The 18,433-nt window shown below is 51.6% G+C and overlaps 1 protein-coding gene across 1 annotated transcript in view; it reads left to right on the top strand.

Moving 5' to 3' along the window:
* The window catches only part of LOC137328116 (mucin-6-like), a 553,886-nt gene that overhangs the window by 366,118 nt on the left and 169,335 nt on the right, over positions 1-18,433 (top strand). The window contains exon 22 of the mRNA XM_067994296.1: positions 12,094-12,343. Within this exon, the coding sequence (XP_067850397.1) occupies positions 12,094-12,343 (250 nt within the window). The remainder of the gene's footprint in view (positions 1-12,093; positions 12,344-18,433) is intronic.

The following is an 18,433-nucleotide window of genomic DNA, read 5'->3' as shown; positions in this document are numbered from 1 at the left end:
AGTGTGTCAGTACTCACAGAGTCACGGGTGTGTGTCAGTACTCACAGGAGTCCCTGGTGTGTGTCAGTACTCACAAGAGTCCCGGGAGTGTGTCAGTACTCACAGGAGTCCCGGGAGTGTGTCAGTCCTCACAAGAGTCCCGGGAGTGTGTCAGTACTCACAGGAGTCCAGGGAGTGTGTCAGTACTCACAGATTCACGGGTGTGTGTCAGTACTCACAGGAGTCCCGGGAGTGTGTCAGTACTCACAGGATTCCCGGGAGTGTGTCAGTACTCACAAGAGTCCCGGGAGTGTGTCAGTAGTCACAGGTGTCCCAGGATTGTGTCAGTACTCACAGAGTCATGGGTGTGTGTCAGTACTCACAGGAGTCCCGGGAGTGTGTCAGTACTCACAGGAGTCCCGGGAGTGTGTCAGTACTCACAGGAGTCCCGGGAGTGTGTCAGTACTCACAGGAGTCACGGGAGTGTGTCAGTACTCACAAGACTCCTGGGAGTGTGTCAGTACTCACAGAGTCACGGGTGTGTGTCAGTACTCACAGGAGTCCCGGGAGTGTGTCAGTACTCACAGGAGTCCCGGGAGTGTGTCAGTACTCACAGGGGTCACGGTAGTGTGTCAGTACTCACAGGAGTCCCAGGAGTGTGTCAGTACTCACAGGAGTCCCGGGAGTGTGTCAGTACTCACATGAGTCCCGGGAGTGTGTCAGTACTCACAGGAGTCCCGGGAGTGTGTCAGTACTCACAGGAGTCCCGGGAGTGTGTCACTACTCACAGGAGTCCCGGGAGTGTGTCAGTACTCACAGGAGTCCCAGGAGTGTGTCAGTACTCACAGGAGTCCCAGGAGTGTGTCAGTACTCACAGGGGTCCGGGGAGTGTGTCAGTACTCACAGGAGTCCCAGGAGTGTGTCAGTACTCACAGGAGTCCCAGGAGTGTGTCAGTATTCACAGGGGTCCCAGGAGTGTGTCAGTACTCCCAGGGGTCCCAGGAGTGTGTCAGTTCTCACAGGGGTCCCGGGAGTGTGTCAGTACTCACAGGAGTCCCGGGAGTGTGTCAGTACTCACAGGGGTCCCGGGAGTGTGTCAGTACTCACAGGAGTCCCGGGAGTGTGTCAGTACTCACAGAGTCACGGGTGTGTGTCAGTACTCACAGGAGTCCCAGGAGTGTGTCAGTATTCACAGGGGTCCCAGGAGTGTGTCAGTACTCCCAGGGGTCCCAGGAGTGTGTCAGTACTCACAGGGGTCCCGGGAGTGTGTCAGTACTCACAGGAGTCCCGGGAGTGTGTCAGTACTCACAGGGGTCCCGGGAGTGTGTCAGTACTCACAGGAGTCCCGGGAGTGTGTCAGTACTCACAGAGTCACGGGTGTGTGTCAGTACTCACAGGAGTCCCTGGTGTGTGTCAGTACTCACAAGAGTCCCGGGAGTGTGTCAGTACTCACAGGAGTCCCAGGAGTGTGTCAGTACTCACAGAGTCACGGGTGTGTGTCAGTACTCACAGGAGTCCCGGGAGTGTGTCAGTCCTCACAAGAGTCCCGGGAGTGTGTCAGTACTCACAGGAGTCCCGGGAGTGTGTCAGTACTCACAGAGTCACGGGTGTGTGTCAGTACTCACAGGAGTCCCGGGAGTGTGTCAGTACTCACAGGAGTCCCGGGAGTGTGTCAGTACTCACAAGAGTCCCAGGAGTGTGTCAGTACTCACAGGTGTCCCAGGAGTGTGTCAGTACTCACAGAGTCACGGGTGTGTGTCAGTACTCACGGGAGTCCCGGGAGTGTGTCAGTACTCACAGGAGTCCCGGGAGTGTGTCAGTACTCACAGGAGTCACGGGAGTGTGTCAGTGCTCACAAGAGTCCCGGGAGTGTGTCAGTACTCATAGAGTCACGGGTGTGTGTCAGTACTCACAGGAGTCCCGGGAGTGTGTCAGTACTCACAGGAGTCATGGGAGTGTGTCAGTACTCACAGGAGTCATGGGAGTGTGTCAGTACTCACAAGAGTCCCGGGAGTGTGTCAGTACTCACAGAGTCACGGGTGTGTGTCAGGACTCATAGGGGTCACGGGAGTGTGTCAGTACTCACAGGAGTCCCGGGAGTGTGTCAGTACTCACAGGAGTCCCGGGAGTGTGTCAGTACTCACAGGAGTCCCGGGAGTGTGTCAGTACTCACAGGAGTCCCGGGAGTGTGTCAGTACTCACAGGAGTCCCTGGAGTGTGTCAGTACTCACAGGAGTCCCGGGAGTGTGTCAGTATTCACAGGCGTCCCGGGAGTGTGTCAGTACTCACAGGAGTCCCGGGAGTGTGTCAGTACTCACAGGAGTCCCAGGAGTGTGTCAGTACTCACAGGGGTCCCGGGAGTGTGTCAGTACTCACAGGGGTCCCAGGAGTGTGTCAGTCCTCACAGGGGTCCCGGGAGTGTGTCAGTACTCACAGGAGTCCCGGGAGTGTGTCAGTACTCACAGGGATCCCGGGAGTGTGTCAGTACTCATAGAGTCACGGGTGTGTGTCAGTACTCACAGGAGTCACGGGAGTGTGTCAGTACTCACAGGAGTCATGGGAGTGTGTCAGTACTCACAGGAGTCATGGGAGTGTGTCAGTACTCACAAGAGTCCCGGGAGTGTGTCAGTACTCACAGAGTCACGGGTGTGTGTCAGGACTCATAGGGGTCACGGGAGTGTGTCAGTACTCACAGGAGTCCCGGGAGTGTGTCAGTACTCACAGGAGTCCCGGGAGTGTGTCAGTACTCACAGGAGTCCCGGGAGTGTGTCAGTACTCACAGGAGTCCCGGGAGTGTGTCAGTACTCACAGGAGTCCCTGGAGTGTGTCAGTACTCACAGGAGTCCCGGGAGTGTGTCAGTATTCACAGGAGTCCCGGGAGTGTGTCAGTACTCACAGGAGTCCCGGGAGTGTGTCAGTACTCACAGGAGTCCCAGGAGTGTGTCAGTACTCACAGGGGTCCCGGGAGTGTGTCAGTACTCACAGGGGTCCCAGGAGTGTGTCAGTCCTCACAGGGGTCCCGGGAGTGTGTCAGTACTCACAGGAATCCCGGGAGTGTGTCAGTACTCACAGGGATCCCGGGAGTGTGTCAGTACTCACAGGGGTCCCAGGAGTGTGTCAGTACTCACAGGAGTCCCGGGAGTGTGTCAGTACTCACAGGAGTCCCGGGAGTGTGTCAGTGTTCACAGAGTCCCGGGAGTGTGTCAGTACTCACAGGAGTCCCGGGAGTGTGTCAGTACTCACAGGAGTCCCGGGAGTGTGTCAGTACTCACAGGAGTCCCAGGAGTGTGTCAGTACTCACAGGAGTCACGGGAGTGTGTCAGTACTCACAAGACTCCCGGGAGTGTGTCAGTACTCACAGAGTCACGGGTGTGTGTCAGTACTCACAGGAGTCCCGGGAGTGTGTCAGTACTCACAGGATTCCCGGGAGTGTGTCAGTACTCACAGGGGTCACGGTAGTGTGTCAGTACTCACAGGAGTCCCAGGAGTGTGTCAGTACTCACAGGAGTCCCGGGAGTGTGTCAGTACTCACATGAGTCCCGGGAGTGTGTCAGTACTCACAGGAGTCCCGGGAGTGTGTCAGTACTCACAGGAGTCCCGGGAGTGTGTCACTACTCACAGGAGTCCCGGGAGTGTGTCAGTACTCACAGGAGTCCCAGGAGTGTGTCAGTACTCACAGGAGTCCCAGGAGTGTGTCAGTACTCACAGGGGTCCGGGGAGTGTGTCAGTACTCACAGGAGTCCCAGGAGTGTGTCAGTACTCACAGGAGTCCCAGGAGTGTGTCAGTATTCACAGGGGTCCCAGGAGTGTGTCAGTACTCCCAGGGGTCCCAGGAGTGTGTCAGTACTCACAGGGGTCCCGGGAGTGTGTCAGTACTCACAGGAGTCCCGGGAGTGTGTCAGTACTCACAGGGGTCCCGGGAGTGTGTCAGTACTCACAGGAGTCCCGGGAGTGTGTCAGTACTCACAGAGTCACGGGTGTGTGTCATTACTCACAGGAGTCCCAGGAGTGTGTCAGTACTCACAGGAGTCCCAGGAGTGTGTCAGTATTCACAGGGGTCCCAGGAGTGTGTCAGTACTCCCAGGGGTCCCAGGAGTGTGTCAGTACTCACAGGGGTCCCGGGAGTGTGTCAGTACTCACAGGAGTCCCGGGAGTGTGTCAGTACTCACAGGGGTCCCGGGAGTGTGTCAGTACTCACAGGAGTCCCGGGAGTGTGTCAGTACTCACAGAGTCACGGGTGTGTGTCAGTACTCACAGGAGTCCCTGGTGTGTGTCAGTACTCACAAGAGTCCCGGGAGTGTGTCAGTACTCACAGGAGTCCCAGGAGTGTGTCAGTACTCACAGAGTCACGGGTGTGTGTCAGTACTCACAGGAGTCCCGGGAGTGTGTCAGTCCTCACAAGAGTCCCGGGAGTGTGTCAGTACTCACAGGAGTCCCGGGAGTGTGTCAGTACTCACAGAGTCACGGGTGTGTGTCAGTACTCACAGGAGTCCCGGGAGTGTGTCAGTACTCACAGGAGTCCCGGGAGTGTGTCAGTACTCACAAGAGTCCCAGGAGTGTGTCAGTACTCACAGGTGTCCCAGGAGTGTGTCAGTACTCACAGAGTCACGGGTGTGTGTCAGTACTCACAGGAGTCCCGGGAGTGTGTCAGTACTCACAGGAGTCCCTGGAGTGTGTCAGTACTCACAGGAGTCCCGGGAGTGTGTCAGTATTCACAGGAGTCCCGGGAGTGTGTCAGTACTCACAGGAGTCCCGGGAGTGTGTCAGTACTCACAGGAGTCCCAGGAGTGTGTCAGTACTCACAGGGGTTCCGGGAGTGTGTCAGTACTCACAGGGGTCCCAGGAGTGTGTCAGTCCTCACAGGGGTCCCGGGAGTGTGTCAGTACTCACAGGAGTCCCGGGAGTGTGTCAGTACTCACAGTGATCCCGGGAGTGTGTCAGTACTCACAGGGGTCCCAGGAGTGTGTCAGTACTCACAGGAGTCCCGGGAGTGTGTCAGTACTCACAGGAGTCCCGGGAGTGTGTCAGTGTTCACAGAGCAGAGTCCCGGGAGTGTGTCAGTACTCACAGGAGTCCCGGGAGTGTGTCAGTACTCACAGGAGTCCCGGGAGTGTGTCAGTACTCACAGGAGTCCCAGGAGTGTGTCAGTACTCACAGGGGTCCCGGGAGTGTGTCAGTACTCACAGAGTCACGGGTGTGTCAATGCTCTGGTTCATTTTGAGCCCTTTTATTCTTGCTAATTGATAGATTTTCATTGTTAAAAAACAAACATTGTGATAATTGGATTTTCATCAGACCCATAAGTTCCTAAACAGTCCGACATCTGACCTCCCCACTCCCCCTTTTCACAAAGGCACTCTCCCCGTCCAAGCCCAGTAGACAGAGATATTGAACCCCATCTCGCTCCCACCCTTTGAGACCGACACTGGGACCGACGTTCTTGGTCTCATTGCCCCAGCAGCACCTATTCTTCACTGCCATGGGGCCGCCCCTGAATTCCCAGTCGCGGTTCAGAGTGGACCAATGCTTCGTCGTGTCAGACGGAGATCGTTCTATGTTACACAGAGGACTTGGTGGGTCTTACGATGTGACAATGATCTGTGAGCCCATTTGCTGCGGTTTTAAGTCAGGTACTGGGCTGCTACATTAAACCAGGGCACCGCGGCATCATTGACAGCAGTCTGAGGGCTGCGGGGTTGAATTTAAAACGGGGAGAGGTATGGCAGCATAGTTTGGGGAGAATGACAATTAATTCTTGTCCAATCTTGTTAAAGATAGAACCTCGTTACCTTATGGAGGTAATCTCGGGTCTAATTTGTAAGTGCTGGGAAGCCAGTTCATAGGTCACCAGGATGGGGTCCTTTTGGGAAACCCCTATCCGTGAGTTATTGGGAGGAAGATGAGCAGGAAGCCCTTTTAGATGCTCGGAAGTTGAAGCAGTACCAGAGGAGGAGGGCACCTTCAAGATGTATCCTATTGTCCGAAGATATTGTCTGCACAGGATCTTTCTACATCTAAGTGAGGAACAGTGCTTACAGAAGCTTAGGTTCAGCAGGTAAGTAGTGGGGCAGCTGTCTGACTTGCAGTGGCATGAGCTGCAGCCGCACTGTCAGGCCCAGCACAGTGCTACCCGTGACCAGCAAGGTGACCATGCCCTCCAGTCATGGCTTTCATGGGGCCACCGGGGACTTTGCTTGCATTAACCAGTCGGCAGTGCACCAGAGAATGCAGTAGGTCACAGATGCTTTATTTGTGAGGTCCAACCAATATATAGTATTTCCCCGTGGTGCCCAGGGAATAGTAATCACAGGAACTTGGGTTTTCTTGACCTGCTGGATTCCTGCAAGTCCATGGTAGGATTGAAGGGACACGTGTCACCCTTCAAGCTCCTGTGGAGAGGAGTGCTCCTTATATGGACAGAAAGGGCTATTAATCCATCAATGTCCAGCTGGTGTCTCACCCATTGTCACAAATTATGCAAGTGCCAGCCAGGTTTCCTGGTAGCTCACACAGTTCCTTCATTCTGAAGCCACCTACTGTTCCACTATCATTTGAATAAACCCAGGGACCAAATGGCTGCTAGGGATCCCTGGTCACCCACTCTTAGCATGTCTCATGACCATCTCACCCAAACCTGCTAGGGATCCCTGGTCACCCACTCTTAGCATGTCTCATGACCACCTCACCCAAACCTGCTAGGGATCCCTGGTCACCCACTCTTAGCATGTCTCATGACCATCCCACCCAAACCTGCTAGGGAACCGTGGTCACCCACTCTTAGCATGTCTCATGACCATCTCACCCAAACCTGCTAGGGAACCGTGGTCACCCACTCTTAGCATGTCTCATGACCATCTCACCCAAACCTGCTAGGGAACCCTGGTCACCCACTCTTAGCATGTCTCATGACCACCTCACCCAAACCTGCTAGGGAACCCTGGTCACCCACTCTTAGCATGTCTCATGACCACCTCACCCAAACCTTCAGGCTTCTTCCAATGCATCCCGACAAAGGTACAATGAAGCCCACGCATTTACCCCCGGGCCCATCCACACCACTATGGGATGCTGGGAAAGAGGCTGTGATGTCAAGACCATTCGGGCATGTGGGACGGGAACCCTCTACTCTTGTCACCATGGAGTAAAAGTTGAAAGGAGCAGTACCCAAAGACTGCATCAATCTTTCATGTTCCAATCGCATTCTTCTTTTGAAAGCAGTGTCATGGAGATACGGGTCCACAGCCCCTGCAGCGGTGAGAAATGATGACCTTCCCCCTCCACGAAGGTGCTTCCTCTTCATCTTCCTCTTCCTCCTGGCCTCCTGTGTTTGGTGCATCGCCCATTTATCGATCCAGATTCCCTTAGACCTGCTGTTTGCCAAACCGTGAAATTGTGACAAGGTGCCTGTTGCAGGCTCTGTTGGGGGTTTGGCACCTGCTTACTGTGCTTTACCTGTGAGCATGTAAAGAGGAACCATGGTAATAGGCCTTCCTGTGGACTGCTTTCCAACCTATATTCTGCAAACCTTTAACTTTCCATGCAATGTAATGCTGCTGAATGATCTTTGGGGACATTATGATGATTGGAGGGAACTTAAGAACAGGGTGGTACCAATTCTGCACCTGAGGAAGACCCCCCCAGCTCCCCATCTCCTGTCTCCTCCTGCGAGTTTGAGCCCTGTACCTGTGGGGCCCTGTTTTCATGCAATATAGGTGGATCTCCTTCATTGGCCGTCATATGTCTCTGCATTTCCCCTGCAGAGACTGAAAGAAAACTTGGTTATCTGCAGATTAGTTAAGGCCTAGCAACCCACCCAAAGTAATGGAGGCCTCTTCCTATGGACTGCAAGGCGAGAAGGTTGACCCTGCATCTGCTGTCGGAGGAAGGTGAAAGCAGCAGGCTGCCTTTACCAGTACTTGTCAAGAGTGGATGGGCAGGAGGAGTCATCATGAGAGTTGGTGTGAAGTGGTCCATGGCTTCTGATGGGAACACAACTATAATTGGAGGGGGGGGTGGGGAATAACTACGTGGAAGGTGGGGAGATAACATGATAGTCAGATGGTGCACTTACAGTGCAAGAGGTGAAATGGGTCAGATTTGCTTATCCCCTCCTGGTGAGATCATTGAATTTCTTCCTTTCTGGAGACACGTCCCATGGTTAGTGTTCCTGCCTTGATTGCCTCCGCCACCTCTTGCCATGCACGGCAGGCCACTGCCTTGAGCACCTTACAGAAATGGCAGGGAAATAGAACATCACTGCTCTCCTCCAGCTCCCGTAGCAGTGGGTCGTTTGAAGAAAGTTTCATGACCTTAAGATGTTCCAAAACGCTTTACAGCCAATGAAGTGCTTTTGAAGCGTAATCACTGTTGTGATGTAGGAAACGCGGCGGGCAATTTGCGCACAGCAAGATCCCACAAACCGCGATGAGATAAATAATCAGATAATCTGTTGTGTTGGTTGAGGGATAAATATTGGCCAGGACACTGTGCAGAGCTGCCCTGATCTTCTTCGAATAATACCATGAGATCTTTTACGTGCTCCTGAGAAGGCAGATGGGGCCTTGGTTTAATGTCCCCTTTAAGATGGCACCTCTGACAGTGCACCACTCCCTCGGTACTGCACTGAAGTGTTCGTCTCGGATAGCTCTGAAGTGGGACTTGAGCCATGGCTGACTCATTGTCAAAGCTGGGGCCCCTGATTTTTCTGTTCCTCCTGGTATTTTGAGAAATGAATACAGTCTGATAAATGCAGTTACTAATTCTTGCTCCATGGCAATACAATTAGCAGAAAAAGCCCCAGCAGTGAAATGATCAAGAAACGTTGCAGGGCATTTATGTTCTGCAGTTTTCCAAATATGCCCAGGGTTCCCAGAATAGACTTCATCAAAGAGCTCCTGAAAGCCCTTTGTACTGCCACAGACTTCGATTCTAGCACTCAATCACAGCATGCAGCATCCGCCCACAAAATACTCAGTATTAAAATTAGTCCCAACAAGAAATCGGGGAGCTCGGAGCTGATTCTGAGCGCAGCTCAACTTTAGCTCATCTACCTGCACAGGCCCAGGATAATCAACCCTCCCAGTTCATACAGCATTCGACTCCCTCCTCTCCCTTCACTTTAACAAACACTCTTCTCAATCCCCAACCCAGTTAAGTTGGTACTCTTCTTCCCCTGTTCAAACTAGTACTCATACCTGCTCCCTCCACAGTCCGTGCTGCCACTCTTCACCACAGTCCGTGCTGCCACTCTTCACCACAGTCCATGCTGCCACTCTTCACCACAGTCCGTGCTGCCACTCTTCCCCACAGTCCGTGCTGCCACTCTTCAACACAGTCCGTGCTGCCACTCTTCACCACAGTCCGTGCTGCCACTCTTCACCACAGTCCATGCTGCCACTCTTCACCACAGTCCCTGCTGCCACTCTTCACCACAGTCCGTGCTGCCACTCTTCACCACAGTCCGTGCTGCCACTCTTCACCACAGTCCGTGCTGCCACTCTTCACCACAGTCTGTGCTGCCACTCTTCACCACAGTCCGTGCTGCCACTCTTCACCACAGTCTGTGCTGCCACTCTTCACCACAGTCCGTGCTGCCACTCTTCATCACAGTCCATGCTGCCACTCTTCACCACAGTCCGTGCTGCCACTCTTCACCACAGTCCGTGCTGCCACTCCACCACAGTCCATGCTGCCACTCTTCACTACAGTCCGTGCTGCCACTCTTCATCACAGTCCATGCTGCCACTCTTCACCACAGTCCATGCTGCCACTCTTCACCACAGTCCGTGCTGCCACTCTTCACCACAGTCCGTGCTGCCACTCTTCATCACAGTCCATGCTGCCACTCTTCACCACAGTCCATGCTGCCACTCTTCACCACAGTCCGTGCTGCCACTCTTCACCACAGTCCGTGCTGCCACTCTTCACCACAGTCCATGCTGCCACTCTTCACCACAGTCCGTGCTGCCACTCTTCACCACAGTCCGTGCTGCCACTCTTCACCACAGTCCGTGCTGCCACTCTTCACCACAGTCCGTGCTGCCACTCTTCACCACAGTCCGTGCTGCCACTCTTCACCACAGTCCGTGCTGCCACTCTTTACCACAGTCCGTGCTGCCACTCTTTACCTCAGTCCGTGCTGCCACTCTTCACCACAGTCCGTGCTGCCACTCTTCACCACAGTCCGTGCTGCCACTCTTCACCACAGTCCGTGCTGCCACTCTTCACCACAGTCCGTGCTGCCACTCTTCACCTCAGTCCGTGCTGCCACTCTTCACCACAGTCCGTGCTGCCACTCTTCACCACAGTCCATGCTGCCACTCTTCACTACAGTCCGTGCTGCCACTCTTCATCACAGTCCATGCTGCCACTCTTCACCACAGTCCATGCTGCCACTCTTCACCACAGTCCGTGCTGCCACTCTTCACCACAGTCTGTGCTGCCACTCTTCATCACAGTCCATGCTGCCACTCTTCACCACAGTCCGTGCTGCCACTCTTCACCACAGTCCGTGCTGCCACTCTTCACCACAGTCCGTGCTGCCACTCTTCACCACAGTCCGTGCTGCCACTCTTCACCACAGTCCATGCTGCCGCTCTTCACCACAGTCCGTGCTGCCACTCTTCACCACAGTCCGTGCTGCCACTCTTCACCACAGTCCGTGCTGCCACTCTTCACCACAGTCCGTGCTGCCACTCTTCATCACAGTCCGTGCTGCCACTCTTCACCACAGTCCATGCTGCCACTCTTCATCACAGTCCGTGCTGCCACTCTTCACCATAGTCCGTGCTGCCATTCTTCACCACAGTCCGTGCTGCCACTCTTCCCCACAGTCCGTGCTGCCACTCTTCACCACAGTCCGTGCTGCCACTCTTCACCACAGTCCATGCTGCCACTCTTCACCACAGTCCATGCTGCCACTCTCCCTCCCTATTCCCCCTCAGCTAATGCTGGTCCTCTCCTCCCTCTCCTCTTCAAAGCACTGCTCCCAACATCACCCTTCTCCTCCCCACCTCTAAGTCTCGTGCTGCTCCCAGTTTATATCCTTTCCTTATCCACGTCGTTTCCATCCATTTCTCTTTCACTGCTTTCCATTCCTTTCCCACTGCTCGATATTCTTCCCCTCCCCTTGCTGTGCATTCTTCCCCGATCAAATATTCCACCCTCCTCTCCTATTGCCGACCATTCCCCATTCCACTTGCCTACAATTCACCCCCACCCCTTACTCCAACCCGAGTACAGTTTCTTAAGCTCCAGGCAGGCCCTGCTCTTCCTACCAGTGCGTCCCAGCACTAATGCTTGGATTGCCGCCTGTGCATACTGTAAGTGGGAGTCCCCATGTAGAGTGTATGTAGGCAGCAATCTGGGCTATTGCTGCTCGGAAAACACTGGCAGGAGGAATGGCGTCTATCTCGTACGTAGGCGACTGAACTTAGGAGCAGCAGACGAGTAAGTGGGTAATAGGGGACCCAGTTGTGCTGATTTATGTCAGTAAATGCTAACGTACTGACTGGGCTCCAATGTGTCGGAATTTATGTTAGAGGCTGGCAAAGCCAGATCCTGTCCCCACCAAGTATCTTCACAATGTGCTTTGTCTATCACGAGTCACTAGACAGTGATTGGGACTGAGAGTGCTGTTTGAGAGCTGGGGTTGACATGGAACATGGGTTGGACGTATTCCTGGAAGTTTCATCACATGGCCTCATGCCTCCAATCGCTCTGCCCCATTTTTTCCCATCTCCAATAATTTTATAACTAATAAACAAAAGCATTCAAAGAAAATGGTAAAAAAAAACACCTTTTTTTTATGCCTCACTGCTCGGAGGCCACTGTTTTAAGACTCTAGGACAATCCTAGAGGGATGGCAAACCTACAGAGAGCTGCTGAGAAATTAATTGTATGATGGAATGTCTTGTGAAAGTGCGCCTGAGATTTCTATGGGAGTCCTCCGGCAGGGGATATGAAATAAATGGCTAAAATATGTAATTTCTCCGAGGGTTGCACTGTGGTCTTTTATATAGCCTCTCTGTTAGAGTAAACTACAGGAGGCTGTGGGAAAGAAAGGCTGAGAGAGGGGTTTGAATGTATTTTTAATCCATTGTATATCTTTTTCAGAAATTATGTGCCCTGATCATCAAGTTTTTAGTTACAACGCCAGAGCATGTGATCGAACCTGCGTGTCACTATCTGATCGAGACTTTGAATGCACTGCGATTGACATCCCAGTCGATGGCTGTATCTGTCCATCTCGCACATACCTGGATGTTCATGGTAATTGTGTTAAAGCATCAAAGTGCCAGTGCACACTCAGCAATGGTGACTGGATAGGCCCAGGCGAATCGATTACCATTAACTATGAGACCTGGTGAGTGAGCACTGTAGATATTCAGCTATCAGCAGAAAAAGGGGCAAACATCGAAAATATCTCATGCATTTTCATTAACCTTTTAACGGCTTGGAATGACTATTGGTGATGATGGTGTTACACGTTTTTTAATTGAAACGTTTACCCGTTGATTTTCAAGTAGCGGCAGAGGAATGTCACACATCCACGTTTAATGCTCGTCTGCTAATATTACAAGCAGTGATCTCCGACCTATATATTATCATTTTTAAACTTGGGGGTTGAAAATCCGTGGCTCTTCTGGCAGATGGGAGTCTGCCAAAACTTTATGAAATTGGGCCGGGACCCGGTTATATTGGGTTTCCATCTCGTGATAGCCCCATTGGGTAGAGCCTCCCCCTGTCCCTTACAAGGTGGGGGCAGGGGGAGGCTCTAACCCATGGGGCTATCACGACATTGCACATGGAACATGGAACACGGGCATTGCACATGGAACGTGGACATTGCACATGGAAAATGGAACATGGGCATTGCACATGGAACGAGGACATTGCACTTGGAACACGGACACTGCACACGGAACACAGACACTGCACACAAAACACAGACATTGAACACGGAACACGGACACTGCACATGGAACACGGACACTGCACATGGAACACAGACACTACACACTGCACATGGAACATGGACACTGCACATGGAACATGGACACTGCACATGGAACACGGGCACTACACATGGAACACGGACACTGCACATGGAACATGGAACACGGACTCTGCACATGGAATGCAGACACTGCACATGGAACATGGACACTGCACATCAAACTGGGACACTGCACGTGGAAAGCGGTCACTGCACATGGAACATGGACACTGCACATGGAACATAGACACTGCATGTCAAACTCAGACACTGCGCATGGAACATGGAACACAGACACTGCACATGGAACATGGAACATGGACACTGCATATGGAACGCAGACACTGCACATGGAATATGGAACATGTACACCATGTCGAACTGGGACACTGCACATGGAACATGGACACGACACATGGAACACAGACACTGCACATGGAACATGGATCACGGACTCTGCACATGGAATGCGGACACTGCACATGGAACATGGACACTGCACATCAAACTGGGACACTGCACGTGGAAAGCGGTCACTGCACATGGAACATGGACACTGCACATGGAACATAGACACTGCATGTTGAACTCAGACACTGCACATGGAACATGGAACACAGACACTGCACATGGAACATGGAACATGGACACTGCACATGGAACATGGAACACAGACACTGCACATGGAACGGGGACACTGCACATGGAACATGGAACACGGACACTGAATGTTGAACTGGGACACTGCACATGGAACATGGAACATGGACACTGCACATGGAACATGGAACACAAACACTGCACATGGAACATGGAACATGGAACACAGACACTGCACGTAGAACTGGGACACTGCATATGGGACACGGACATTGCACATGGAACGCGGATATTGCACATGGAACACAGACACTTCACATGGAACACAGACACTTCACATGGACCACATACACTGCACATGGAACACAGACACTTCACATGGAACATAGACACCACATGGAACACAGACACTTCACATGGAACACAGACACTTCACATGGAACACAGACACCACATGGAACACAGACACTTCACATGGAACACAGACACTTCACATGGAACACAGACACCACATGGAACACAGACACTTCACATGGAACACAGACACTTCACATGGAACACAGACACTTCACATGAAATGCAGACACTTCACATGGAACACTTACGCTGCACATGGAACACTGACACTGCACATGGAACACAGACACTTCACATGGAACACAGACACCACATGGAACACAGACACTTCACATGGAACACAGACACTTCACATGGAACACATACACTGCACATGGAACACAGACACTGCACATGGAACACAGACACTGCACATGGAACGCAGACACTTCACATGGAACACAGACACTTCACATGGAACACAGACACTGCACATGGAACGCAGACACTTCACATGGAACACAGACACTTCACATGGAACACAGACACCACATGGAACACAGACACTGCACATGGAACACAGACACTTCACATGGAACACATACACTGCACATGGAACACAGACACTTCACATGGAACACAGACACTTCACATGGAACACAGACACCACATGGAACACAGACACTGCACATGGAACGCAGACACTTCACATGGAACACAGACACTTCACATGGAACACAGACACCACATGGAACACAGACACTTCACATGGAACACAGACACTTCACATGGAACACATACACTGCACATGGAACACATACACTGCACATGGAACGCAGACACTTCACATGGAACACAGACACTTCACATGGAACACAGACACTGCACATGGAACGCAGACACTTCACATGGAACACAGATACTTCACATGGAACACATACACTTCACATGGAACACAGACACTACACATGGAACACATACACTTCACATGGAACACAGACACTTCACATGGAACACAGACACTTCACATGGAACACAGACACCACATGGAACACAGACACTGCACATGGAACACAGACACTGCACATGGATCACAGACACTGCACATGGAACACAGACACTTCACATGGAACACAGACACCACATGGAACACAGACACTTCACATGGAACACATACACTGCACATGGAACACAGACACTTCACATGGAACACAGACACTTCACATGGAACACAGACACTTCACATGGAACACAGACACTGCACATGGAACACAGACACTTCACATGGAACACAGACACTTCACATGGAACACAGACACTTCACATGGAACACAGACACTTCACATGGAACACAGACACTGCACATGGAACACAGACACTTCACATGGAACACAGACACCACATGGAACACAGACACTTCACATGGAACACAGACACTTCACATGGAACACAGACACCACATGGAACACAGATAATTCACATGGAACACAGACACTTCACATGGAACACAGACACCACATGGAACACAGACACTTCACATGGAACACAGACACTTCACATGGAACACAGACACTTCACATGGAACACAGACACTGCACATGGAACACAGACACTTCACATGGAACACAGACACTTCACATGGAACACAGACACTTCACATGGAACACAGACACTGCACATGGAACACAGACACTTCACATGGAACACAGACACTTCACATGGAACACAGACACTTCACATGGAACACAGACACTTCACATGGAACACAGACACTTCACATGGAACACAGACACCACATGGAACACAGACACTTCACATGGAACACAGACACTTCACATGGAACACAGACACTGCACATGGAACACAGACACTTCACATGGAACACAGACACTTCACATGGAACACAGACACTTCACATGGAACACAGACACTGCACATGGAACACAGACACTGCACATGGAACACAGACACTTCACATGGAACACAGACACCACATGGAACACAGACACTTCACATGGAACACAGACACCACATGGAACACAGATACTTCACATGGAACACAGACACTTCACATGGAACACAGACACCACATGGAACACAGACACTTCACATGGAACACAGACACTTCACATGGAACACAGACACTTCACATGGAACACAGACACCACATGGAACACAGACACTTCACATGGAACACAGACACTTCACATGGAACACAGACACTTCACATCGAACACATACACTGCACATGGAACGCAGACACTTCACATTGAAACGCAGACACTTCACATGGAACGCAGACACTGCACATGGAACACAGACACTGCACATGGAACACAGACACTGCACATGGAACACAGACACTTCACATGGAACACAGACACTTCACATGGAACACAGACACTTCACATGGAACACAGACACTTCACATGGACCACAGACACTTCACATGGAACACAGACACTTCACATGGACCACAGACACTTCACATGGAACACAGACACCACATGGAACACAGACACTTCACATGGAACACAGACACCACATGGAACACAGACACTTCACATGGAACACAGACACTGCACATGGAACGCAGACACTTCACATGGAACACAGACACTACACATGGAACACTTACACTTCACATGGAACACAGACACTACACATGGAACACAGACACTTCACATGGAACACAGACACTTCACATGGAACACACACACTTCACATGGAACACAGACACTTCACATGGAACACAGATACTTCACACGGAACACAGACACTGCACACAAAACACAGACATTGAACACGGAACATGGACACTGCACATGGAACACGGACACTGCACATGGAACACAGACACTACACACTGCACATGGAACATGGACACTGCACATGGAACATGGACACTGCACATGGAACACGGGCACTACACATGGAACACGGACACTGCACATGGAACATGGAACACGGACTCTGCACATGGAATGCAGACACTGCACATGGAACATGGACACTGCACATCAAACTGGGACACTGCACGTGGAAAGCGGTCACTGCACATGGAACATGGACACTGCACATGGAACATAGACACTGCATGTCGAACTCAGACACTGCACATGGAACATGGAACACAGACACTGCACATGGAACATGGAACATGGACACTGCATATGGAACGCAGACACTGCACATGGAATATGGAACATGTACACCATGTCGAACTGGGACACTGCACATGGAACATGGACACGACACATGGAACACAGACACTGCACATGGAACATGGATCACGGACTCTGCACATGGAATGCGGACACTGCACATGGAACATGGACACTGCACATCAAACTGGGACACTGCACGTGGAAAGCGGTCACTGCACATGGAACATGGACACTGCACATGGAACATAGACACTGCATGTTGAACTCAGACACTGCACATGGAACATGGAACACAGACACTGCACATGGAACATGGAACATGGACACTGCACATGGAAAATGGAACAAAGACACTGCACATGGAACGGGGACACTGCACATGGAACATGGAACACGGACACTGAATGTTGAACTGGGACACTGCACATGGAACACAGACACTGCACATGGAACATGGAACATGGACACTGCACATGGAACATGGAACACAAACACTGCACATGGAACATGGAACATGGAACACGGACACTGCACGTAGAACTGGGACACTGCATATGGGACACGGACATTGCACATGGAACACAGAGACTTCACATGGAACACAGACACTTCACATGGACCACATACACTGCACATGGAACACAGACATTTCACATGGAACATAGACACCACATGGAACACAGACACTTCACATGGAACACAGACACTTCACATGGAACACAGACACCACATGGAACACAGACACTTCACATGGAACGCAGAGACCACATGGAACACAGACACTTCACATGGAACACAGACACTGCACATGGAACACAGACACTTCACATGGAACACAGACACTTCACATGGAACACAGAGACCACATGGAACACAGACACTTCACATGGAACACAGACACTGCACATGGAACACAGACACTTCACATGGAACACAGACACTTCACATGGAACACAGACACTTCACATGGAACACAGACACTTCACATGGAACACAGACACCACATGGAACACAGACACTGCACATGGAACACAGACACTTCACATGGAACACAGACACTTCACATGGAACACAGACACCACATGGAACACAGACACTTCACATGGAACACAGACACCACATGGAACACAGACACTTCACATGGAACACAGACACTGCACATGGAACACAGACACTTCACATGGAACACAGACACTTCACATGGAACACAGACACTTCACATGGAACACATACACTGCACATGGAACACAGACACTGCACATGGAAAGCAGACACTTCACATGGAACACAGACACTTCACATGGAACACAGACACTGCACATGGAACACAGACACTTCACATGGAACACAGACA

The sequence above is a fragment of the Heptranchias perlo genome, chromosome 12 (genome assembly GCF_035084215.1).
Source record: "Heptranchias perlo isolate sHepPer1 chromosome 12, sHepPer1.hap1, whole genome shotgun sequence".
Lineage (NCBI taxonomy): Eukaryota > Metazoa > Chordata > Chondrichthyes > Hexanchiformes > Hexanchidae > Heptranchias > Heptranchias perlo.
The sequence above is the reverse complement of the archived record's forward strand: the minus strand, read 5'-3'. Positions and strand labels throughout refer to the sequence as shown.